The 24928-nt window shown below is 43.7% G+C and overlaps 1 protein-coding gene across 1 annotated transcript in view; it reads left to right on the top strand.

The window, feature by feature from the left end:
- The window catches only part of COPA (coat protein complex I subunit alpha), a 114074-nt gene extending 89691 nt beyond the window's left edge, over positions 1-24383 (top strand). Inside the window, exons 25-33 of the mRNA XM_085860252.1 lie at positions 1543-1652; positions 2311-2388; positions 2550-2618; positions 11438-11574; positions 12177-12363; positions 12651-12761; positions 12867-13141; positions 22895-22976; positions 23632-24383. Coding sequence (XP_085716378.1) covers positions 1543-1652; positions 2311-2388; positions 2550-2618; positions 11438-11574; positions 12177-12363; positions 12651-12761; positions 12867-13141; positions 22895-22976; positions 23632-23691 — 1109 coding nt within the window. The 3' untranslated portion in view covers positions 23692-24383. The remainder of the gene's footprint in view (positions 1-1542; positions 1653-2310; positions 2389-2549; positions 2619-11437; positions 11575-12176; positions 12364-12650; positions 12762-12866; positions 13142-22894; positions 22977-23631) is intronic.
- The last annotated feature ends 545 nt before the right edge of the window (positions 24384-24928 follow it).

Consider the following 24928-nt stretch of genomic DNA (forward strand, 5'->3'; position numbering starts at 1 on the left):
TCTGAGGGGTTTGTCGAATCTGGCTGGGGTTTCGGTATTTGGTTAGCCCAATGGCACCTGCATAGCCCCACAGAGCTCGATTTTTCATTTTTGTCCCAAGGTCAAGGTCATGAACTTAGAAAATTGCGAATTGTGTTTTTAGGGGGTAGCCGATTTCAATTTGCCTCTTCTCCGAGGGGGTTTGTCGAATCTGGCAGGGGTTTCGGTATTTGGTTAGCCCAATGGCACCTGCATAGCCCCAAGGAGCTTGATTTTTCATTTTTGTCCCAAGGTCAAGGTCACGAACTTAGAAAATTGCTAATTTTGACATAAAAATCCATCTTCTCCGAGAGGTTTGTCGAATCTGGCAGGGGTTTCGGTATTTGGTTAGCCCAATGGCACCTGCATAGCCCCACGGAGCTCGATTTTTCATTTTCGTCACAAGGTCACGAACTTAGAAAATTTCGAATTTTGACATAAAAATCATACGACCGCCCAACCTTTGAGAGCTCGGATGACAATATTTTTGATGCATAATCTTGAGGTCATTCCCCACTTAAAGTCTTGAAACCATTTTGCTCTATCTCGAACACCTTGCCCCTGGTGCCCCCTTCAAGTTTGTTTTTATGCTGATTTCATCAAAGTATGGATAATCCGATGAGTGTGAAATGCCATATTGCCTATATGACGTTATATTGTTCCTGGAATGTTCCAGAGGAAGTTTTGCACCAAAGGTCTTAATCCTTGACCTTTGAAAATTTGACCTTTGTGAATTTAAAGGTCAAAGTTGTGGGAATCGAACCGGGTTTTCGACCTTTCTCGACCAACTAACTCCAATAAGCTATAGCACGTATCCTTTTTCCTTATTTTAATGTCCACAACATTGTTTTGTGACCTTTAAAGGTTATGCAAAGGTCAAATTTTTAAAGTTGTTGAACGAAACTGGGTTTTCGACATTTTGCAGCTAATAACCTGTCACTCGTACCACATCATGTTGATCATTTTTATAACTTGGTCAAACATTATCACATTGTCTCATCCTTGACTTCTGAAACGATCTACATCGTCAAATACTGCTCGTGAACCATCGTCGTCTTCAGACTTGTTGTTTTTACTATTTTTGAGGATCTTGGAAGCACTTTGGGTTTACGATCACCCTGTGACGTTGCTCATTTTTCTTCGCAATTGTAAGATTTTTTTGTCAAGCTTTCTCGAAGTAGTGTTATTGGTAGCAACGATAATGTTTGAACTGCTGCAGTTAGAGTGAGAAGGTCGTTGCAATTATGAGTCGCAACAGCATTCAAATAGAAGAGAACAACTAAGGAGAGGCATCAACCTATTTTGAATTCAAGTTAATCATGTTTTGGTTGTTGTCTATGAATGTAACAAGTGTGGAACACTTTAGTTTCATCAAGGAGAGATCATGGTTTTCTTGCTATTAATAAAAAAAGAAGTCATTGTGGTTGTTTTTTTTTTGTTTTTGATTTTTTATGTTATTCTTTTTGAAATGTTGCTTTTTATTACTTGTTTACTAACATCATGGTATGATGTCTCGATGTGTAGATGGGTTTGTTGAGGCAGAGGAGGGTGAAGGGGATGGCACCACAGGCCGTGCCGTTGAGGAGGGAGGTGGTTGGGACGTTGATGAGGATTTGGAACTTCCTCCGGAACTGGTAACTATCTTTCCCATCAACGATGTCGATCATCTCACTTTGCTTCATCTGAATGGACAACATTCCTTCTACAGATTTTAATTTATCATCACACAACATCTCATATTTTTGGAGTAAGTAGCCGGTGATCGACCGGTTTACAGTTGCTCAAACTCTGGCTGTAGCTGGCTTTTTAATGATTGAAAACCCTCTACCTGTACCTTTATTGTTGGACACATTACAGCCAAAACTATAATGGGAGTGAGTACAAACAAGTGTAAATGCCTTCCCTTAAAATGTGGAGCTATACTCTACTAATGAACAGCTTTAAAAGAAAAGCATTGGTTTAACTGCTGTCTAAAACCCCTCAAATATCAGTTATTGGAGGAATAGTTGCTCAAGGGGATCCTGATTTTGTCAAAATCGGACAGGGGTGCGACTTTGTTTGTTCATTTAGTAGGCCATGTGTTTTTTTTTTTTTTTGAGTATTTACAATCTACAGGTCAATTTTTTAAGAAGGAAAGAATTGTGCAACCATGTGTCTTACGTGACTGCTGTTGTGCAGTCGAAGAGAACGGATTGCAATACTTCATTAGATTTGTTTGATTGCGTGTTCAATGTACTCGGGTTTGGTTTGCAATTGCATACTTGGATACCTCCCATTCCTTCTTTTGTCCAGGAGGTGCCGGGAGGTTCAGGGATCGAGGTAGATGATGGATTTTTTGTTCCTCCAACAAAAGGCACCAGTCAGGCTCAGGTAAGGCCTTCAAGCATACATGTGCACATATATGCATTAATGGTTGTTGGCAGATGTACAGTGAAGTGTTTTATGCTACTTACGAGTCATGGGTTTTCCACATCATACTTTATGTTGTTTTTGTTTATTCATTGTGACTTGGCCATAAATACTTTTTGCAGGTTTGGTGCAACAACTCACAATTGTCTGTGGACCACATATTGGCTGGGTCATTTGAGACTGCGATGCGGGTAACGAGCCTTTTGTTGTTATCCCCACGCTTTTTGAAAAGAATGGGGGACCTCCGTCTGTCTGTCTGTCATGCCATCTCCTCCTAAATAGTTGTACAGAAATTCACAAAACTTGATAGTTATGATCACCACATGGACAGCAGGTGTGAGAGCAGTCATTTTTTGCCCCGTGCCCTAGGGGATGGGTTAAAAGGTGAAATGTCAAAAAATGCAATTACGGGCACATTTTAAAACTTGTTTTTTAATGAAACTTTGTATATGCAATCAATATTGGAGGACGCATGTCATATGTAACATTTTTTTAGGGATTTGACCCCCGGTTCATGCCCAAGAGGGTGGGGACTTCTTGATATTGGGTCATTCCTGGTGATAATTTTTTTTGCCATCTTTCAACTTTGCTTTAGATGTGAAATGTGGGGATTTGCAATGGCACACAATTGACCACTGTATTTTTATTTTATTTTTTGTAGATATATTATTTTTTTGGTAATTCGGTAATTACACCTCAATGCCAAAAGGTTATTGTTACAAAACACTTAATGTTCACATTTTTTTTGTTCCATCTAAAAGCTACACGATATGGCCAAAAAGTATGCAAACACCCCTTCTAATTCGTGGATTTGGATATTTCAGCCACACCCATTGCTGACAGGGGTATAAAATCAAGCACATGGTAATGCAATCTCCATAGACAAACATTGGAAGTAGAATCGGCCGAAATGAAGAGCTCAGTGACATTCAACGTGGCAACGTCATAGGATGCCACCTTTCCAACAAGTCAGGTCCTCAAATTTCTGCCCTACTAGAGCTGTCGTGGTCAACTGTAACTGCTGTTATTGTGAAGTTGAAACGTCTCGGAACAATAACAGCTGAGCCGTGAAGTGGTAGGCCACACAATCTCACAGAACGGGACTGTCGAGTGCTGAAGTGTGTCACACGGAAAAATCGTCTGTCATAGGTTGTAACACTCGCTACCGAGTTCCAAACTGCCTCTGGAAGCAACGTCAGCACAAGCACTGTTCGTCGAGAACTTCATGAAATGGCTTTCCATGGCCGAGCAGCCGCACACATGCCTAAGATCACCATGTGCAATACCAAGCGTCGGCTGGAGTGGTGTAAAGCTCACCGCCATTGGACTCTGAAGCAGTAGAAACACGTTATCTGGAGTGATGAGTCACACTTCAGCATCTGGCTGTCCGACGGACAAATCTGGGTTTGGTGGATGCCATGAGAATGCCACCTGCCTGAATGCATCATGCCAACTGTAAAGTTTGGTGGAGGAGGAATAATTGTCTGGGGCTGTTTTTCATGGTTCGGGCTCGGCCCCTTTGTTCCAGTGAAGGCAAAGCTTAACGCTAGAGCAGACAATGACATTCTAGACCAGTGGTTTTCAAACTTTTTTTAGTGGCGACCCAATTTCAGAACCTCTCTACATCGCGTGACCCAAAAGATTCAAAACCCAATTCATAACATTGTTGCGGATTCGCGCCCGCCGGCGTGCGAACGGCCACGTAACTCGAATCGCGGCACGTCGCCCACCGGTCGGACAATCAAGTCGTGACCCTCTCGGACTAACGCCGGGAACCAGTCACGGGTGGACCTTTCGGTCTCACCGCGATCGAGCCAATCGGCCCCCGCGTGGGATAGGGTTGCTCGCCAAATTCGACCTACCTAAGTACCCACACGGAGGGTAGACCGGGCGATCGCACCTCGCCGCAGGTCGACTTCGGACACGGGCCACTTAAGCGACCCGTTCCGTACTATCGGGATAACCGAGCGGTGTTATTCGTCGACCTCGACGGTTCGATTAATTATCGGGCGTCTTAACCCACGACCAACCCTTTACGTGAAGCAAGATGAGGATTCAATGAAAGAAATGACGAAGCGAAGCGGGAAAACAGTTCAATAATAAGCACATTTATTTCGCGGCACACGGGAAGCACACATATACAATTCCACCAAAAGCACATGGAAAAGAAGAAGACAAAAAGCAACTGCGACAATGCAGATCTAATACCGACTACGCGAGCACACGGCAACACTTATACAATTTTACTTCACAGACGGCGCCGACAACACACATTCCCAAAGCAAAAGAAAAGAGAACCACCCTCCAGGATGAGGGGGTAGGCGGGCCTGGGGCCGAGACCGTGTCGGGCCTACCCGTCTGATGATGAGACGCGGAGCGGCGGTGGTGCCTCAACTCCGCGGGCCTCACGGACGGTGTCTGGTAGGGGGTGGGAAGGGGGCCCCCTTTTGTCGCACTATCTCAGCGCGGGGGGAAACAGGAGGGGGTTGCTGATGCTCGGGGAAAGGAGGATTTCACAAAATCTTGGGTCCCGCGACGAGCGTCTCCACCACGACCTCGGTCGCGCCGCCGGCCTTTCTCTCCGCAGTTCCCCGAATCCGATGCGAGCACCCCCTCGTCCGCCTTCGCCTTCGCCGCCTCTCCACAGCTCCGTCCTCTTCACTCCGACTTCGCGAACTCCCAACTGCGAACTGCCACTTCAACTCAACTCTTCCTCCGCTTCCAACTCAACTCTTCCTCCTGCGAACTGAACTGCCTCGACTGACGAACGCGGCCCCTTATATCCCCCGTGGCCTCGCTCCTTCATCTTTGACCCTCTGCCTCCGACCTTTCACCTCTCTTGCTGGCTCCCCATTGGCCCGAGGAAAAGTGGGCGTGAATGCTTTTTGATCCATGAATTTGCATATAGCGACCGCCCTCCAACGCCCTGAAGGCGGGGCCAAATCGCCCCTCGCTCACCGATTGGACGGAACAAAAGTGGGCGTGAGTCGTTTTTGATCCGTTTTTCTTCGGAAAGTCCGCGATGCTTTTGAACACGCTGCACGGTGCGCGCCCTACACGAGTCCAGCATCGGTGCCCACGAGTGGCGCGAGATGACGGTGATGCGATGGTGGCGAGTTGTGACGGTAAAGGTCGTGGCGGTTGTGGTGAAGCGGCGTTGTGGTTGGTGGTTGTTGTTGTGATGGCTGTTGAGACGTGGTTGGTGGTGGTAATAATGGCGGTTGGTCCAAAATAAAGATAGTAAAAGAAAAACGGCTATCCTGAAGAGTCGCAGCCCTCATGAATGACATTTATTCCCTCTAGACAACGGGTTTGGGCCTAACTACACATATACTTACCGAGATATCTCACCTAAGGGACCTGAATGGTGGTTTGCGAATTTGGTCAACCACAACAATATACAAGATAAGATTTCATATGACACAAGAACATTTACTGTTTACTTTGTTCACCATCGTCATGTTTTCATAGACGAGTAAACGGAGAATAGCCGACAGTATCCAAATAGTAGTTGAATGTTTCAGAAGTTTAGTCTGAATGACATTCAGATATATCAGTGAGAAGGATGAGCCTATTTTTCAGAAACCAACTTCTCTATTCGTGGAGAAGTAGATGACAATGCCAGGATCATATCATGCTCCATCTCTAGGCGATTTCTGTTCTTTGTTTTAATCACCACCATGGTGGGGAACGACTGCTCACAAAAGTATGATGAAGGATATGACATGAGAACCTTAATGGAGCGCCGTGACAGGGTCGGGTACGACGGCAGCATTTTGCACCAGAATGTCGACAACGAATTCGTCCGCGCAAGAGCCTGCGCTCCTGAATCCTGTTGGAGCTGTACAAGCTCTTCCTGTGCTGTATCATCTTCATCAGCAATCAAATCCAGCGGAGCCGTGAAAGGGTCCCAAAGCACAGAAAAGGACTGCACATCCAGCTCAGGGAAATGGTGCTCGAACTGTTCAATGAGCGACCGAAGGTGATGTGCTATCTCCCCAGAAAGGCTGTCGAGCTCAGTATCATCGTACTGGCAGGTCGTTAGATGCTCCACCAGACTGAGGAAATGGCTGAAGCACTAAGCAGCTGCTTTGTCTGCCAGTAATTTTAGAGTCACCTGAAATCTGCTCATTTTGTCGTGAAAAATCATTAGGTTGGCGTCTTTGCCTTGGAGGGAGCGGTTGAGGACATTGAGACGTTCAAAGATGTCAACGAGATAGCACAGTTCTGACAGCCAAGAGTGCGACTCAAGCTACGCTACCCATGCCGTTTTCCCTTGTGTGCGTAGGAACTCCTTCAGTTCATCTTTGAGCTCGTAAATGCGCAGAAGAAGGTTTCCTCAAGATAACCATCTAACTTGAGTGTAGAATAGTAAATTCTTATGGTCGGCGTCCATCTCCTGGCATAATAGCCTGAATAACCTGGTGTTGAGGGCGCTCGATTTGATGTGATTCACCATTTTTACGACTTCTGAGAGCATGCTCTGCAAGGTTTCTGGAAAAGTACGAGAGGCGAGCGCTTCTCGGTGAATCATGCAGTGTACCATGAAGGTCTGACGAGCCACCTCAAACAATTTACCCTTGAATCCAGAACGCACTCCTAACATTGCTGGCGTGCCGTCTGTTGTAGAACCGAGCAACTTTCCGAAGTCCAGATCATGGTCACGATAAAACTGCTCTACTTTCCCAAAAATGTCCTCGCCTTTCGTGGTGGCCTCCAATGGTTTGATGAGCAGAGGCTCATCGACAAAGTTATCAGCCTTGATGAAGCGGACCCAGACGATGAGTTGCGCGTACGATGCGATATCAGTGGACTCGTCCAACTGTATGGCGTGCCACGGCGATTCCTTGATCTTCTGTACGATCTGAGCCGTTACGTCCAGACTCATATCTTCAATTCTGCGTTGGATAGTGTTGTCAGAGAGGGGTATAACTGCCAGTTTCTTCGCCGCTTCCTCCCCAACCATCAGAGATACCATGTCCTTTGCACATAGCAGCACGAGTTCTTCTGCAATGGAGTGAGGCCCTTTCGTCTTGGCAACATGGAGCGACACTCGATACGAGGCCTCTAATACCCGAGAATTGATCTGATGGCATGTACCCTCTCTGTCAAGACGCGTATTCTTGAGTGCAAGAAGTTTCCTCTCAAAGAACGCTCTCTCCTTATCCTGATAAGGCGCATATTTTGTAGTCAAATGCCTCTGCAACTTATTTTGTTTCATAGACTTCGTAGAAAGCACTTCGAAGCAAATCACACACTGAGGCCTCTGTGCCCCACTTTTATCCACCACGTAGTAAAATCCAAGGTCCAGACATTTATCCTGGTAAGAACGTTCTCGAGATTTGCTGGTGGCCGGTGCTGCCATCACAAATAAGGTCTCGAGTCGTACGTGGAGACGTGAATAGACGTTAACGATAGTCAGAGTCTGAGTCTGAGAGGCCGTGGATCAAACCACTAATTTCCCGCCAAAATGAACCGCTCTTCAACGAGCCCGCGCATCGGCTGTATCCCATTCCAAGCTTCATGTTGCGCCGGTTCCCATAATTTGAACGAACCGTTTATATTACATCCCGTAAAAGCGAACACCGATCGAAAATAGAAAAAAAAAATTTCCCGCTGCAAGCAGACACCCATGACCCCACAAAATTTGCTCGGCGACCCCACTTGAGGTCGCGTCCCCGGGTTTGAAAAACCAAGTTCTAGACGATTCAGTGCTTCCAACTTTGTGGCTAAAGTTTGGGGAAGGCACTTTTCCATTTCAGCATGACAATGCCCCCGTGCACAAAGAGAGGTCCATACAGAAATGGTTTGTTGAGATCGGTTTGGAAGAACTTTACTGGCCTGTATGGAGCCCTGATCTCGACTCCATCGAACACCTTTGGGATGAATTGGAATGCCGACTGTGAGCCAGATCTCATCACCAAACATCAGTGCCAGACCTCACTAATGCTCTTGTGGCTGAATGGAAGCAAATCCCCACAGCAATGTTCCAACATCGAGTGGAAAGCCTTCCCAGAAAAGTGGAGACTGTTCTAGCAGCAAAGGGGGGACAAACGCCATATTAATTCCCAAGATTTTGGAATGAGATGTTGGACGAGTAGGTGTCCACATACGTTTTGGCCATGTAGTGCATATTTAGTCTGTTGTTCGTGTCGTGGGAAACGGAGTTTTGCAATCACTTTTGTGTATCAGTGTGTCTGTCCAGGTGATAACTTTTTACCATTTGAGCTTTTGTCAATTTTTTTAACAAACCTTTATTCTGAGAATATGGAGAAGATTAATTAATTCTTGGGTCAAAATGTCAAAGGGCAAATTCACAGTAAGTACAAATTGGCCTTTGCCTGTCTGCCTTACAGCTCGAGAAGGCTGGGTTTTATATATACAGCTCTGGAAAAAAAATTAAGAGACCACTGCAAAATTATCAGTTTTTCTGGTTTTACTATTTATAGGTATGTGTTTGAGTAAAATGAACATTTTTGTTTTATTCTATAAACCACCGACAATATTTCTCCCAAATTCCAAATCTCCCAAAATCCAAATTCCGAAAAATGTCATTTGGAGCATTTATTTGCAGAAAATGACAACTGGTCAAAATAACAACAAAGATTCAGTGTTTTCAGACCTCAAATAATACAAACAAAACGAGTTCATATTCATTTTTAAACAACACAATACTTATGTTTTATCTTAGGAAGAGTTCAGAAATCAATATTTCGTGGAATAACCCTGATTTTCACTCACAGCTTTCATGCGTCTTGGCATGCTCTCCACCAGTCTTTCACATTGCTGTTGGGTGACTTTATGCCACTCCTGGTGCAAAAATTCAAGCAGTTCGGCTTTGTTTGATGGCTTGTCACCATCCATCTTCCTCCTGATCACATTCCAGAGGTTTTCAATGGGGTTCAGGTCTGGAGATTGGGCTGGCCATGACAGGGTCTTGATCCGATGGTCCTCCATCCACACCTTGATTGACCTGGCTGTGTGGCATGGAGCATTGTCCTGCTGGAAAAACCAATCCTCAGAGTTGGGGAACATTGTCAGAGCAGAAGGAAGCAAGTGTTCTTCCAGGACAACTTTGTACGTGGCTTGATTCATGAGTCCTTCACAAAGACAAATCTGCCCGATTCGAGCCTTGCTGAAGCACCCCCAGATCATCACCGATCCTCCACCAAATTTCACAGTGAGTGCGAGACACTGTGGCGTGTAGGCCTCTCCAGGTCTCCGTCTAACCACTAGACGACCAGGTGTGGGGCAAAGCAGAAATTTGGACATCAGAGAAGATGACCTTACTCCAGTCCTCTACGGTCCAATCCTTGTGATATTTTGCAAACCTCAGCCTGGCTCTTCTTTGCTTCTCATTGATGAAGGGCTTTTTTCTAGCTTTGCACGACTTCAGCCCTGCCCCTCGGAGCCTGTTTCGAACCGTCCTCGCCGTGCACTTCACCCCAGCTGCCGTTTGCCATTGTTTTTGTAGGTCACTTGATGTCATCCTACGGTTGTTGAGTGACATTCGAATGAGTTGGCGGTCATCCCGGTCAGTGGAAAGTCGTTTTCGCCCTCTGCCAGTCTGTAGCTTTGTTGTCCCCAATGTCTGCTGCTTGACCTTGTTCTTATGAACCGCCGTCTTTGAAATTTTAAGGATGGAAGCAACGTGACGCTCACTGTATCCTTCTGCTAGTGAAGCCACAATTGAACCCTTCTTTTCCTCACTCCAAACTTTTCTTTTCAACTCTCTTGGCATGGTCAATAGTTATTTTTTTTTTCCAATTACTTTTGAGGTACTACTAGCACTGTTTTTGCCATCCAGCTGGTCCTATTGCAAGAGGATAGTGATGACTACAGCAGTGGTTTTTAAAATAGTTTTCCTTGTTAAATAAGATTCGGTTCAGGTGATCACCTAATCATTACCTCACTAAGTGGAATGAGGTGTGCCCGTGTTGGAATTCAACAGACACTGGAATGGAATGACTGCCATACATGGAGAGATGCTGATTTAAAAATATTTTGGAGTGGTCTCTTATTTTTTTTCCAGAGGTGTGTGTGTGTGTGTGTGTGTGTGTGTGTGTGTGTGTGTGTGTGTGTGTGTGTGTGTGTGTGTGTGTGTGTGTGTGTGTGTGTGTGTGTGTGTGTGTGTGTGTGTGTGTGTTTTGTCTGGTATAGTTTGAGAACAAAGCACGTCGGCTTTGCATTTTGGGATGCATTTAAAAAAAAATTTTGTATTTGGTTCACTGCTCGTGGAAATGTGAAAACATAGAACGGATCAGCACACAACAGAACAAAAGGAACAGCAGAAAGAGGGGGAAACGCCAACAGCAAAGCTGAAGGACAAAATAAACGGAGACAGACAAACATGGGATGTCTGTAAGAATGAGGAGTACGGGAAGATCGAGCGGTGGACAAGATGGATACAGCAGTAAACTCTCAAGAAAGGTCAACAGGTTGAAGTACTGATCTTCCCTCTCCCCACATCATGGGAGATGTGGAGAGTTTTGGATTTAACAGAACCCAAGAGAGAAAGAAGTGAGGCTGGGATCCCAGGTCAAATGCAAGGCCTGTTGCTTTTACATTGTGGATCATTGTAAGGTGTTTACGCAGGCAAAAATGCTCCAGTTAGAACTACAGTATATAAGAGTAGTACTCTCGTATACTATAGTTGGTCATAGGTCCTACTACAGTAGTCTGCAGAGAATTACAACAGCAAAGGAATGCTATTTTTGCCTCAGTTATACAAAGTATGAAGGTGAAAATGATCACCGTGAAGGGATGTCGGGGGAACTTTTTATTTCTCCCGTCATTCCTGTTTTCTTACAATTTCCAAATTGCTTTCCTTCAACATGTCAAATAATTTTTTTTTTTGAAACTTCTGGGGTTTGTATGAGTGCTTAAACCTGAGTGGTTGATGTTTCCTGGTATAATATTTTTTTGTAAAATTCATGGAATTCTGTCATTTCAAAAAATAAAAATATCTTTCATGAAACGTCATTTCCCCTACAAACCCTACTTTTCCCAGCTATTGCACGATCAGGTTGGTGTCGTGAACTTTGGTCCTTACAAACCATTATTCATGACAACGTTTTCCCGTGCTCGATCCTGCTGCACCGGACTCCCTGGCCTTCCTGCCCTGCATCCTTATCCACATCGAAATTGGTAACTACAACCTGACATCCTTTAGACAAATTTTTTGATCAATGTTGTGGATTTCAGGTTCTTTCGCTTGCCAAGTTAAAAATTAAACATAACCATTAAGAGACATTCGGTGTACTTGAATATGAGGCGGCAAAGCAGGCGAGCAAGGACATTAATAGATGATGTACAAATCTCAGTCCATGGTATTTTAGCCTCAAATCATGAAATCATTGATGCAATTGCTCAATTGTAAATGCCAATCAATCTGTCCCATTTTATTTTTGATGTTTGCTTCATTACTTTATTTTATTTTTCTTGTAACCTCAAATCATTCCATCTTGGTGAGGTCATGCTTCTTAGTTAAATAAAGTTATGTTGTTTTTTTTGGTAATGAGTTTTATTTTTGGTTTTGGCAAACTGGGATGCATACATCTGATTTTGGAGCTTGCTTTTCTCAAGGTGGCATTACGAGTAAATTTTAATCAACATGCATCTTACAAAAGGAGTTTTTTTGTGACTGGATGCACAATGAACTTATAACACTTATGATATCAATTCAGGTGACGGCATTTGCAATTAATTGGAGTTTATACATAGTTGTGGTTTCTTACTTGTGATTACAGGCGTGAAGCAGGGCCTCGAGGTGGCTTACCTGCAGTAGGTATGAAGTTGGCTGAGCTCGCAACTCGATTGCAATCGTGCTACCAGCTTACCACAGCAGGGCGCTTTGAGGAGGCAGTGGAGCGTTTCCGTTCACTAATACTTGCTGTCCCATTACTTGTGGTTGATAGTAAGCAGGACATCGCTGAGGTTAGGTCTGCCACATTCTGAAAAAAAGAAGGTTCAGCAATGTTTTGGGTATGAGCTCTTCTTCAATGAATGAGAGTTCTGTCTTTGAAGAAGGGCTCATGCCAAAGCGTTGCTTCCTCTTCTTTACCACATTGCTTAACATACTCTTCCAAACATTTGGTTAAGAAAATTAATTGTCCTTATTTTTCTGCCAATGTGGATCATATCTTGTCTTTATAAAGATTTGCCTTCCACTGTGTGTCATCCATAGTACCTTGCATCTTGTTTGATCCTCCCGCTTCCTGCAGGCCCAGCAAATTATCGTTATTTGCCGGGAGTACATTGTAGGCCTCTCCATGGAAGTTGAGAGAAAGAAGCTACCAAAGGAAACATTGGAACAGCAGAAGCGCATCTGTGAGGTACATGATTCGGCATAAAAGTATACTGCAGTGTTGTTTTTCGTTACCATTCCTGTAGTCTCTGATCATGTCAGTCCGAATGCAACCAGCTCTTGTTACCTGCAGATGGCTGCATACTTCACTCATTGCAACTTACAGCCAGTACACATGGTTCTTGTACTGCGCACAGCTGTCAACCTTCTCTTCAAGCTCAAGAACTTCTCAATGGCTGCAACTTTTGCACGGCGTCTTCTCGAACTCGGTCCGCGACCTGATGTCGCAGCGCAAGCACGTCGTGTCCTTGCCGCATGTGAAAAGGCACCGGGTGATGCTCATCACTTGAACTATGATCAACACAACCCGTTTGACATCTGTGCTGCCAGCTATCGGCCAATCTATCGGTAACTTTTTTTTTTTTGCGCAGGATGTGAGAGGCATTGCGTTTTGGCAGCATTTGGTGCCCATCCCAAGTTGCTGTTATGATAGTGGTGGGCCTTTTCTTTAAACCCTGATGTTGGCTTCCTGGTTAAGGTGGCTGCCTGAAGATCTTATGGTCTGAGTTTTGAGCCCTTATCGTGCTGATAAATAATTCCAGGTGGGTTGACTCAGCTTGTCGTTCTTCCGAAGTTGGTAAAATGAGTACCAGCTGACTGAGTGGAATGAGCCATTTGCTGCGTCGAAGTGATGACCCGTTCTTGATTGTTCCCCCCTTAACCAATTATAACCAATAACCAATAAATGGAAAACTGTCTCGGCAGCCCTATACGTCTGAAGACGCAAAAGGAGTGGAGGTTCTTTGTCCACTTCTTCTTTTCTTTAAACCACAAATGGTTTATTTATTTCGCATTTCCATCAGAACCGATGGCTCGTGATGTTTTCAGCTCAGGTTAAAATCCCATGTACTATATGTACAGGTAGTGAACAAAAAAAGGAAACACTGGGTAAATGAGGGACACAAAGTATATTGAAAGCAAGTGGCTTCCACACAGGTGTGGCCCATGTGTAAATAAAGCATATAGCATCCCAGCATGCTTCAAGTCATGTATAAAAATGCTGCACAGGCCTGCTTGCCTATAATTATGGCTTGCATGGCTGGAAGAGGAGACCTCAGTGACTTTGAAAGAGGGGTGATTCTTTGGGTATGTTTGGCAGGAGCTTCAGTGACAGACAGCTGAACTTACTGATGTTTCAGGACCAAGGGTGATGTCGGCATGGAACTCTGAGGGAAAGACATCATCAGCAAAGGGTAACAGTGGACGGAAGTGCATACTCCAGGATCGTGATATCTGTGCATTAATTTGAAGTGCACAGCAAAGCTGGTGAGCAACTTCAGATCGATTGACTGTAAATTGCAACCTGGGGCATGAGCAGCCAGTTTCATCAAAAACGGTCTGCCGAGAACTCCACACAGTGGGATACCATAGTCAGGTTGCAGTGCACAAACCACTCATCACACCTGGGAATGCACGTTTGCAAGTCCAATGGTGCAAAGAGCACAGGCAAATGGACCACCGAGCAGTGGAGAAATGTGATTTGGTCAGATGAATCATCCTTCACCATGTTCTTGACAAACAGATGAGTGCACGTGGCGGCAACCTAAAGAACTCTACAACCCTGAGTGCTTGGTTCCAACAGTGAAGGGTTCGGGTGGTTCCATAATGTGTGGGCCCATAATCCCTGGTTTGGTTTGGATGCAGTCATTCCCTGAGAAGGCAAGGTCAATGCCGATCACTACTTAATGTTGCTGAGTGATCATCCTCGCCCCATGTTGCAGCATTTCTTTCTTGTTGGGATGGGTGTCCTCCAGGATGGCAATACCCCCATCCACAGAGCATGCATGGTCAGCCAATGGTTTGATGAGCATGATACTGATATTAGCCACATGCCAGTGCCTTCTCAGTCAACAGATCTGAACCCTATCAAGCACTTATGGGATATTCTGGAACGATGCCTGAGACAGCGTTTTCCACCTCCATCAAACAGATGAGTTGATCGACTTTCTCATGGAAGAATGGTGCCATATCCCACCTGCAGAATTCCAGACGTGGGTAGATTATTCCACGACCCATACAGGCTGTACTGGATGCACATGGTGGCCCAACGACCTCTTAAGTGACTTTACATTGATGTTTCCATTTTTTTTGTTTTGTCCACTACCTGTAGTTGTCCGTTGTCTTCTAATCGCAGGACGATAATTAACCTCCGCCATCGAAGATGGATGGAGGTTACTGTTTTCACCCCTTTCTGTTTGTTTGTTTGTTTGTTTGTTTGTGAACAGTATTACGGAAAAACTCCTCGACGGATTTCGACGAAATTTGGTTGGGGGGGGTTCGGTCTGGTCCAAGGATCATGCCATTAGATTTTGGACTTGGTCCAAAATCAAATATGGCCGCTATGGTGGCCAATTTGAAAAAATATTTGAATTTTTTTTTTTTGCATTTCTACATGTTTTAAGTGATTTCCAACCCCCCCCCCCCGCAAAAAAAAAATGGTAGAGAAAAAAAAAATTTGCAACTTTTTCAACAAAATTTCGATTTTTTTTTTTTTTACATTTCTACATGTTAAAAGTGATTTCCAACAAAAAACATGCCAAAATTAGAATTGCCGCTGATTTTGGAACTTCAGGTGGATATACCCACGTAAAATCAATTTCTGTCTCAAGGAATCTAGTTATGACAAATGAATTGAGTATGTAAAAGTTAAAAGTAAAAGGGAAAGTTGCAAACTATAACTCTCTGAGTACTGTTGACGTCAAATTGAATGAATAGGATATCAGGTTCACTTGAGTGACCTAGCAGTATTGGCTGCGCAGGTTTTGCACTCTACCGAGTGCTCCCCCTCTAGTTTGAGATGTTTCAATTATGTGTTTGAATTCTATGCACTTCGAAGCCACCGGAATGATTTGAAAACTGTTGGATGTACTTGGGTTGTGCACAGGAAGGTTTTAGGTGGTGAAAATAAAATTCATACTCTGGCAGTCCAGGGTGGATTGGGGGACCATAATTTTATCCATGTAAATGTATATGGCATATTTACATCGAGAGAATTGAAAGAGGGTATTTCAAGTTGCATGAAAATACGCCAATTCTGGGGGAATTAGCTCGTCTTTAAGGACAGGCTTTTTGTTAGCATCTTTGTAATTAATCATGAAGCCAACGGATGTTGACAAATTTGCTTGTTCAGTGTGTGATTTATGTATGAGGGTGTGTTGTAAAGTAATGCATCCTATTCCTTTTCTCCAAAACAGTAAAGATATTCAAATTAACCAAAGGCAGATACTAACGTCAATATTTATTCCACCATGGTGCATATTTATTTCTAAAAATAATTACCACTGCGATCCACACATTTTGCCAACGTTCAAGTCGTTTTGTAATGCCGTCATTATAGAACTGTGCATCCTGCTGACTTAACTAGCACTTTACAGTGGCCTTGACATTATTGTTGGAAGAAAAATGTTCTCCCCGAAGGTGTTCCTTAAGTTTGGGGAAGAGATATTAGTATTTTTACGGAGCGAAGTCTGGGCTGGTGATCTTTTGTGGTGGGACTCCATTGTCCGTCTCTTACTCTCAGGATGGTAACAGTGTACCCAACTCTCACCTCCAGTCATTTCTGGTCATCTTGAAAACCTCTTTTCTGGGTTTGCTCCATGTGTAGGTTGGATCTGAACTGCTCCTTCCACCTCAATCAAAGCTAAGTTTTCTGAACTGGATGTGTCGTGTTTTACTGTTTATATTTTTGTCACTGTTTTTTTTCAGTGATACACCAGATCTTGTTGTGCTGTATTGTCGAATTTGTGTCCCTGTTAAAGTCCGACCTATTCATCTGGGGCTCGACTCGTCTGTTGTTTGTCATTTCTGTTTTCACCCATAAATTTTCATTTCTGATCTCTCAATTCTCCTTCAGGTCCATTAATGGTGGCAAACCCCTCCAAGTCAGTACCCTCCCCCTCTCTACTTCTCCCTACGTTCTGCCCCCTCTCAGCTGCCCCCTCGTTCTGCCCCTCTCGTTCTTCCCCTCGTTCTGCTCCTCTCGGCTTCCCCCTCGTTCTGCCCCTCTTGGCTTCCCCCTCATTCTGCCCTCTCAGCTTCCCCCTCATTCTGCCCTCTCGGCTTCCCCCTCGTTCTGCCCTCTTGGCTTCCCCCTCGTTCTGCCCTCTCGGATTCCCCCTCGTTCTGCCCTCTCGGCTTCCTCCTCGTTCTGCCCCTCTCAGCTTCCCCCTCGTTGTGCCCCTCTCAGCTTCCCCCTCGTTCTGCCCCTCTCGGCTTCCCCCTCGTTCTGCCCATCTTGGCTTTCCCATTGCCCTTGTTCCTCTCAGTTTCCTCTCCCACTCACTCCAACCCGACATCTTTCAATCGAAGCCACTGCTGAGAAAGCAGACATCATCTGTTTAACATAATCCTTCCTCCTTTAGGATATCACTGACTCATTAGTGTATCTCCCTGGCTTTTGTCTCCGAGTTTGACTGACCTGTACCCTCTCCTGGTGGCGGACTCTCACTGTACATAAAAGTACTCCATTTCTCACTCTCGTACTGCTCTTGTACCTCCCAAACCACAGGACTACCCCTGGCTGCAGCTTACCTTCTGATAACACTTCTTGTTTGTGTTGTACTGTCCTCTAAACAGTGACAACTCCATTTGCATCTCTCTCTCACAGACAACGTAGACCAACTTTTAACAATTCATCACAACTCTGCAGTGCCTACAGAAAGTCCTCACCCCCTTTCAAAATTTTCACCTTTTGTTGCCTTATGGCCTGGAATTAAATTGCATCAAATCAGACTTTTTCCACCTTTATTTACACGTCATAACCTACAACTTCCAAATGAAAAACAAATTCTACAAATTTCATAACATTAAAAATACAAAACTAGAATATCTTGGTTGGATAAGTGTCCACCCCGCTTATAAGAGCTCAGGTGTAACAAATCACCTTCAAAATAACACACCAAGTTAATTGTCCTCCACCTGTGTTAAATTGTAATGATTCTGATTATTTCAGAATAAAATCAGCTGTTCCTGTTGGTTTCCTCTGCTGTGTAATGCATTCCACAGCAAAGGCTCAACCATGAGAACAAAGGAGCTTTCAAAAGACCTCTGGGATAAAGTTGTAGAAAGGCACAGATCAGGCGATGGGTATAAAAATATTTCAAAGGCTTTGAATCCAAACTGGATGACCAGGCAAGGAGGATACTGATCAGAGAGGCCACCAAGAGGCCAATGACAACTCTGAAAGAGCTACATGCCTTTATGGCAAAGACTGGTAACTGTACATGTTAAAAAAATATCCCATGCACTCCACAAGTCTGGCCTATACGGTATGGTGGCAAGAAGGAGACCATTACTCAAAAAAGCCCACTTTGAGTCCCATTTGAGGTATGCAAAAAATGCTCTGGAGATTCTGAAGCCATGTGGCAAAATTTTTGAAAGGGGGTGTTCACTTTCTATAGGCACTGTATCTTTCTCATGGGCAGACTTTTCAATTGTCATCATGCCAATTGGCTGGGTGTTGGTACCTCTCACCAGTCATAGCACTTAACTAATGGACTACTGTGACTCCAGGGGAGTGACTATCTGAAACTTTCCCACAATTTTTGTCAATGACAAGTCTTCCCTTCTGAATTTGGTTGTGACCAACTTCCCTGTCAGTCTCCTTCTCTAATTGGTTCATCTGGTCATGTGCTGATGGTCAACATCTTTTTCGCCATTCATAGAGAACAGCCTCAGCACCGTAGTCTGCCAGTTCACTCAGGCAAACTGGCAAGGACTGCTAGCCGCCTTTGCACTTCAGGATTGGTCTCCTTGATTTACCACCACTGATATTAACTCGGCTTGGGAAATCCTTCCACAAAAACCTGCTCCCCCTTCTGCACACATTTATCCCATCTCGTCTTCAGTTATCGTACCCATCCTCTCACCCATGTTACACGGAATAATGTGGTGATGCAGTTGTCTTGAAACAACTTGCCTTCTTTTGCTGGAAGGCAAATCTGACCGAAGGCAACCTCAAATCATTCTATAAATCCTGCAATAAGTGTGTGTCCACTCTCAGGAGAGCCAGAAAAGCACGTCTGTCCAACTTTAAGACTGAACTTTCAAACTTGTCTTCCTTCTCTAAAACTTGGTGCCTCAAGTTTTGTCTCGAGTGTATACTTCCCTTCATCCCTTCCCTCACTTCAAATAGCACCACAGCTAACTCCGCTTTTGAGAAGGCCAAATGTCTCAATTCTGTGTTTTGTTTTTTCCCAATCTTTTGTCTCCATCCCTTCGCTCTCTGTACCCACCCTACCCAGTTGTACGCAACTGCTCCTGGACCCTGTATCTTTTGCACCTGAGAAGGTGGTGAAGTTTATGGCAACTCTCGATTCCAATTCTGCAACTGGACTGGACGGCATCAGCTCACTTTTCATAAAAACCTGCTCTGCTGTTCTTGCACATCATCTCTTTCCTTCCCACCCTATCATTTGCCTGAGGTTATCCTCCATCTGCTTGGAAATCAGCCAACATCACTGCATTTCATAAAAAAGGTGCAAAAACCGACCCCCTTAACAACAGACCTTTCAACTTCTAATCATCAGCAAGCTCATGGAATCCATCATCACAGTTGACATAAATTCATTCCTTTTCTCCAACGACTTCATCTCATTTCATTAATTTGGATTCAGACCAGGTCATTCATGATTCAGACTTGGACAAAATGCTTCTACTCTTCCAACAGTGGATGGAGGTCCTCCATGTCAGACATGTGATCAAGGCCCTCTCTCGAGATATACCTCAAGCTTTTGATTCAGTTTAGCATCTCACCTTGCTCTGCAAACTCTGTCTATTGGCATCGAAGGCCAACTCTACTCTTGGACTTGACTTTCTCTACTCTCGTAGCCAACATGTGGTTTTCAACGAAATTCTTTCTTCTCCTCTTCTTGTCAAGGCTGGAATGCCCCAAGTCGGTGTTCTAGGCCACATCATATTCATAATCTTCATCATTGATCTCTCTGATTCTGTGCAAAATCCCCTTTATCGATTTGATGATGACTCCACCTTCTGCCATGACATCCTTCATTCTTCAGATAGACAGGCAGCAGCTTCTTCCCTCCCTTCAGAGTTCAGTCGTTCAAACTCTTGGGTCTCACTATCAGCAATGAATTTTGTTGGGCATACCATATTTTAAGGTTGGCGTCCAATTTCAGTCACCGACTGGGCATCCTCCATCGTATGAAGTCTTTCCTTGGCACTCCTGAACTCTTATCCACCTCCAATGCCTTCATCCACAGCTTGAAGCTGCTCTCCTCTTTGGGCCCCTGCATCACATCTTGCTCAGCTTGATGCCACCAAAACCTTGAAGTTCATTGGAATCTCCCTTGATGAAACCGAGTCTGTGAGCCTATCACTTTTCCATTCCAGACAGGTCAGTGATCTGTCTTCTCCTGTCTCCTTTCTGGTCTTACATCCTCGGCACTTACTGTGCTTTGTCCCCGTGCCCATCCCCTCATGTTTTTAAATTTTTTTTGTATTTTGTCGTGTTTTTATCTGTCCTCATTTTTGTCATTTTTCTATTTTTATCTGTCGCTGTGTATTTTGTCCCTTGGCCTCGCTGTTGGTGTGTTTCCTTCCTGTCTTTTTGCTGTTTTTTTTTTGTTCTGTGGTGTCCTGATCCATTCTGTGTTCCAGCTCTTCCATGAGACTTGACTTTGTATCCAAAAATAAGTCATCCCCACTCTCATCTTTCGTGCTACATGCTTCACAGCACTGACAATGTTGTGCTTCATTCTATCATCTTGACTAATGTAGCAGTGAGAGGAATCACGAAACCTCACACCAGTGCTGGGAAGAAATGTTCTGTGGACTGCGCTTGTTTCATTCGAATATCTTTACCTGTTTTGGAGAAAAAGAACAGGAGGCATTACTTTTCAACACACCCTCCTACAAACTCCACCCTGAAACGTAGATGTATACATACAGGTATAAAAACAACAGAAAACAAAGCATGAAGCCCCTGTGGGGATGGTTTGCCTGCATTCATACTCAGTGGGATATTCCAGGATTTATATCCAGCAAGAAAATAGGATTGGCTATATATAGTCACAATAGATTCTGTTCCAATGGGAAAGAAGAAGAAATTGTGCCTCAGCAGATGATGTTTGAGCCCATGAGAAGTTGATTAGGGCCAAATTCATTTGTGCACTTAAATAATATTTCAAGATCCAAACACCTGAACAAAATGTTTGAATGGGATACTGTTTTTTTTTTCAGTGTTAGTTGGATGGAATTGGAGATGAAATCAACTTTGGATCTCCCTTTATGAATGTGATGTAGTTTCAGCTTGTATGTTTTTGTTTCCTTTAAAAAAAAAAAAAAAAAAAAACAACATGTCGTCATTTGACAAATAGGCCTGAATTTTCGACTTCCTGATTGGAATCCACATTCACAATTGCTTCATAACTTCACAAACGGTTTATTTTCCCCCACGATGGTGCGCCATTCTCACACCGAGTGCCTCACCATTATTATTCTATCGCAATTGTTACCTTCGCCGAAGGAAAGGGTATTGCATTTTTGTACATTTGGCTGTGTTGACGCTCCTTTTAAGGTTGCACAGCCGCTGTTCACTCTTGTTTGCTTCTTGTGTAGCTATGACATTGCAGCCATGATGTTTTTGAACCTGTCCAACCATCTTTCACTTCTTGTGATGGGTCTTTCTACTTCATCTTCATTGGAAAAAAAATTGCAAAAGTTCCTGTAAATAGCACACCACTTCATCCTGCAGAATTGGTTGGGCACGTGCTTCATCCTGCAGGATTGATAACTCCCCCCCCCCAGCTCCTCCTCCACCCCTCCCCCCAAACCTCACACCCCGTGCTTCACCCTCAGGATGGATCTGACCTGACATGCGCTTCACTCCACAGGACTGAGCCAGAGACTGATGTTATTTTTTTTATATTCTTTGCATGGGAAGGTTTTGGAAGATTAAAATAGTTTGTAGGTTTCAGGGTGGAGGAGGACCAAAATTCTCTCTGTGCAAATATGTATGGCATCGCACAGCTTCTGGTGGGAGTGGGTATTTTTTTTTCTTTTTCTTTGCAGGAGTGAGGCTCATGGAAGAGAAAGGTAGAACTCACAGTACAGTGTGGACAAAAGTCAAGAGAATTAATAAATTAAAAAAAGAAGGAGGGGAGGAAACACTGAAACTAGCAAGTATGATGGTTAGGTTAGGAAAGGTTAATGGGGTTCATGGGTCACAATATTACAATCCGACTAAAATACCCCCAATTCTGGGGGAATTGACCTGTCCATCATTCTGGGGGAATTGACTTTCTGGCATGTAAGGACGAGTTCTTCGCTAATTAAATGTAACGAGCAAATAATCCGTCCTTATGGACGGTCTGATTCTAATTCCCCTGAATCTGAGATGAGATGATTCGTAATACCGATTATTATTATTATTAGTTTTTTTAAAGAAAATATGCATTTAAATTTTTTTTATTTTCCCACCCCTTCTCCCATAGTCGTGCTATGTGATACACATTTGCAGAGAGAATTGGGGTTGTTCCCCCACCCTGAAGTTGCTGCTCACCCAGGACTTTTTTTTAACCACCTAAAATTCTCCCAGGTACATCCAGAATCAATCCAACTCCCAGTTTTCAATTCATTCCATCCAGCTGTTCAGGAGTGCATACAAGTCAAAGAAAAACAAAAAGTAGTCAAACTAAAACGATACAAACAAACAAACACAGATGCTTCTCAAATGATTATTTTTTTTAGTATAGTATCACTGATGACATCATCGTGTCACGTGATCCCGACTTTAAACTTTGCTGTTATTGGGTTACTTTAAAATTTCAGCTTTGAATTCATGCAATTTCAGAGTCCAGGAAACCTTCTAAAGCTGACAGACATGGAAAGACCACGCTAGAGGATACAAGGAAGGCATCATTTTATTTGGGGAGAGAAAATGTGGATACATTTGATTACCTTTAACAATGCTTTTTGCTGATACTGACTCGGTCAGCAAGGAATGGAATAACCATTGATGTGATGAGTAGAAAGCGTGTAAAGCAAAATTTCTCTTCAGACAATGATGTTGGCTCAAGCCATTTTAGCTTATTGTGTTGTCTTGGCAGGTATTTATAATCACCATATCATGTGTTTGTATAGAGGGAAACCAGTGGAGAAATGTCCCCTTAGCGGAGCTTGCTACAGCCCTGAGTTCAAAGGTCAAATCTGCCATGTGACCAAGGTAAATACGCTTGCTTTCATCCTTGACTCCTCACTCCCCTCTACTCCACATTGATCAAATCGTCTGATTCTGTCCCGTTTCTTTGGAATACAGTATTTACAAAACCTGTCCCTCATTATCTCTCCACCATGACTTACACATTCATACACTAATCGCCTTTGAAATTGGACGACTGCTCCTGCATTGGTCTCTCCTCTCACCACCTTCCACTCATCTCATCCTCCTCTGCTCTTCTGCTTTTCTTTGCTTCCTGCCTGCAATGTACTATCAACAAAACTTCACTCCTATCACTGGATTTCCCTGTCACATTCCTTATATCAGTCTCTCCCAATCTAGAAATATCAGCTTAAAAGCAAACACCTCTTCTGTGAGCCATTTTCCTCATTTCCATCAACAATTCTTCCTATATTATCCTACCTTGTATTACATCTTCCTGATGTGTATAGCACCAATCATGATAAATTTGAATAATTTGGGTCATAATAAATCTGAATGCTTCACTCCATGTGACCCACCGGTCCACCACCCCCACCTTGTTTCTATCTGTCCCCTCTCCTTCCAATCCACAATCCATCCTGTGTTCATTGTATCTTTTTGGCACCATAGAGGTAAAGGTTTCCTTTGTATTCCCTTATTTGTGGCTTTCTCCTCTCAGGTAACGGAGATCGGGAAAGATGTGATCGGATTGAGGATTAGCCCATTGCAGTTCCGCTAAGCCCAACTGTTCTCCGACTGTATCAGCGACAGCCACGCAGTGCAAGTTCTCTTCTTAAATATGTGGTTTTCCCTTTCAAAGAGGACGCAACAAATCATCCTTGCATTGGTTGTACTTTCAAACCGGCTCATTTTTCGGATTCCCTTTTGTCAGTTGCTTTATTCCCAAATATGAACGAGTAGATTCCCCATCAAATTTGCTTCATGCAGCTCTATTGCTTTTTTTTGTTTATTTGTATTTTCTTCCCTTCACATATGACTTTGCATTCCCATTCTCGTCAATGAAAACTGTTCTTCTTCATTCACACATTTGTATTACGTCACCTCTTGGTGCACAATTGGTGATGAGTATGAACCCTGGATCTGTTGATTGTGACTTCACAGATGATGCACTCGATGTACAACTCCTCTCGCATCTTTAAACAAGTCTTCTTTTCTTTCTTCGTTTGACTCACCTTGTCCACTTCCCTTTCGACCTATCTTGTGATCACTTTTGCTCACAACAGTAGCTGTTGGATCATAAAAGCGATGAATATTACATTCGCGTGTTCTATGCATTTATTTCATTCCGTTTGTTTTGTGGTTTGTATCTGTTGTTTTGCAGCCGTTGTCGTGGTGATGTTGCTTTCCTTGTATTGTAAAACAAGATGCAGTTTATTGTTTTGAAAAGTAATAAAATTAAAATTGGCTTTGGATGGTGTAATTTTTGTTACCTTCTCCTTTGTGTGCAGCACAAGGCTGCGGGTCGCATCATTTTATGAGGGTGCGGCTGTGCCACTGATAAGAGTACACTGGTACTCATTTCGCCGACCTCAATGATGACAGGCTGTCAACCCCACCTGGTGTTAATTAAATGGAGGACGGCTGAAACTCAGGATCCTGAGATCCCAAGCCAGCCACCCCAACTGCTAAGTCAACACCAGGCTTTTGTTACCTCTTCCATGTGGATTAAAAGCACAAAATGCAGTCGAGGTTAAAAAAGTCATTGATCTTGAAAAACAAAAGCTAAGCAGGTAACCAAAACTATCAATGTCTTAGGCTCAATCAAAAGCTCAACACCACTTTTTCTTTCTTTTTTTTTGCTTCTCTTGAACAAAACCCTTCTCTTCAGCATTTATTCCAAGATGACGAACTGTTTTGAGGACTTGGCATGATGTGTGATGGCCACTCAGACCACTGTACAGGGTGGCCTGAAAATCACTTTACCCTTCCCCCAGAAAATAATTTGTTCTTAAACT

The sequence above is a fragment of the Eptatretus burgeri genome, chromosome 2 (genome assembly GCF_056783735.1).
Source record: "Eptatretus burgeri isolate ZD-2024b chromosome 2, Ebu_testis_v1, whole genome shotgun sequence".
NCBI classification, from domain to species: domain Eukaryota; kingdom Metazoa; phylum Chordata; class Myxini; order Myxiniformes; family Myxinidae; genus Eptatretus; species Eptatretus burgeri.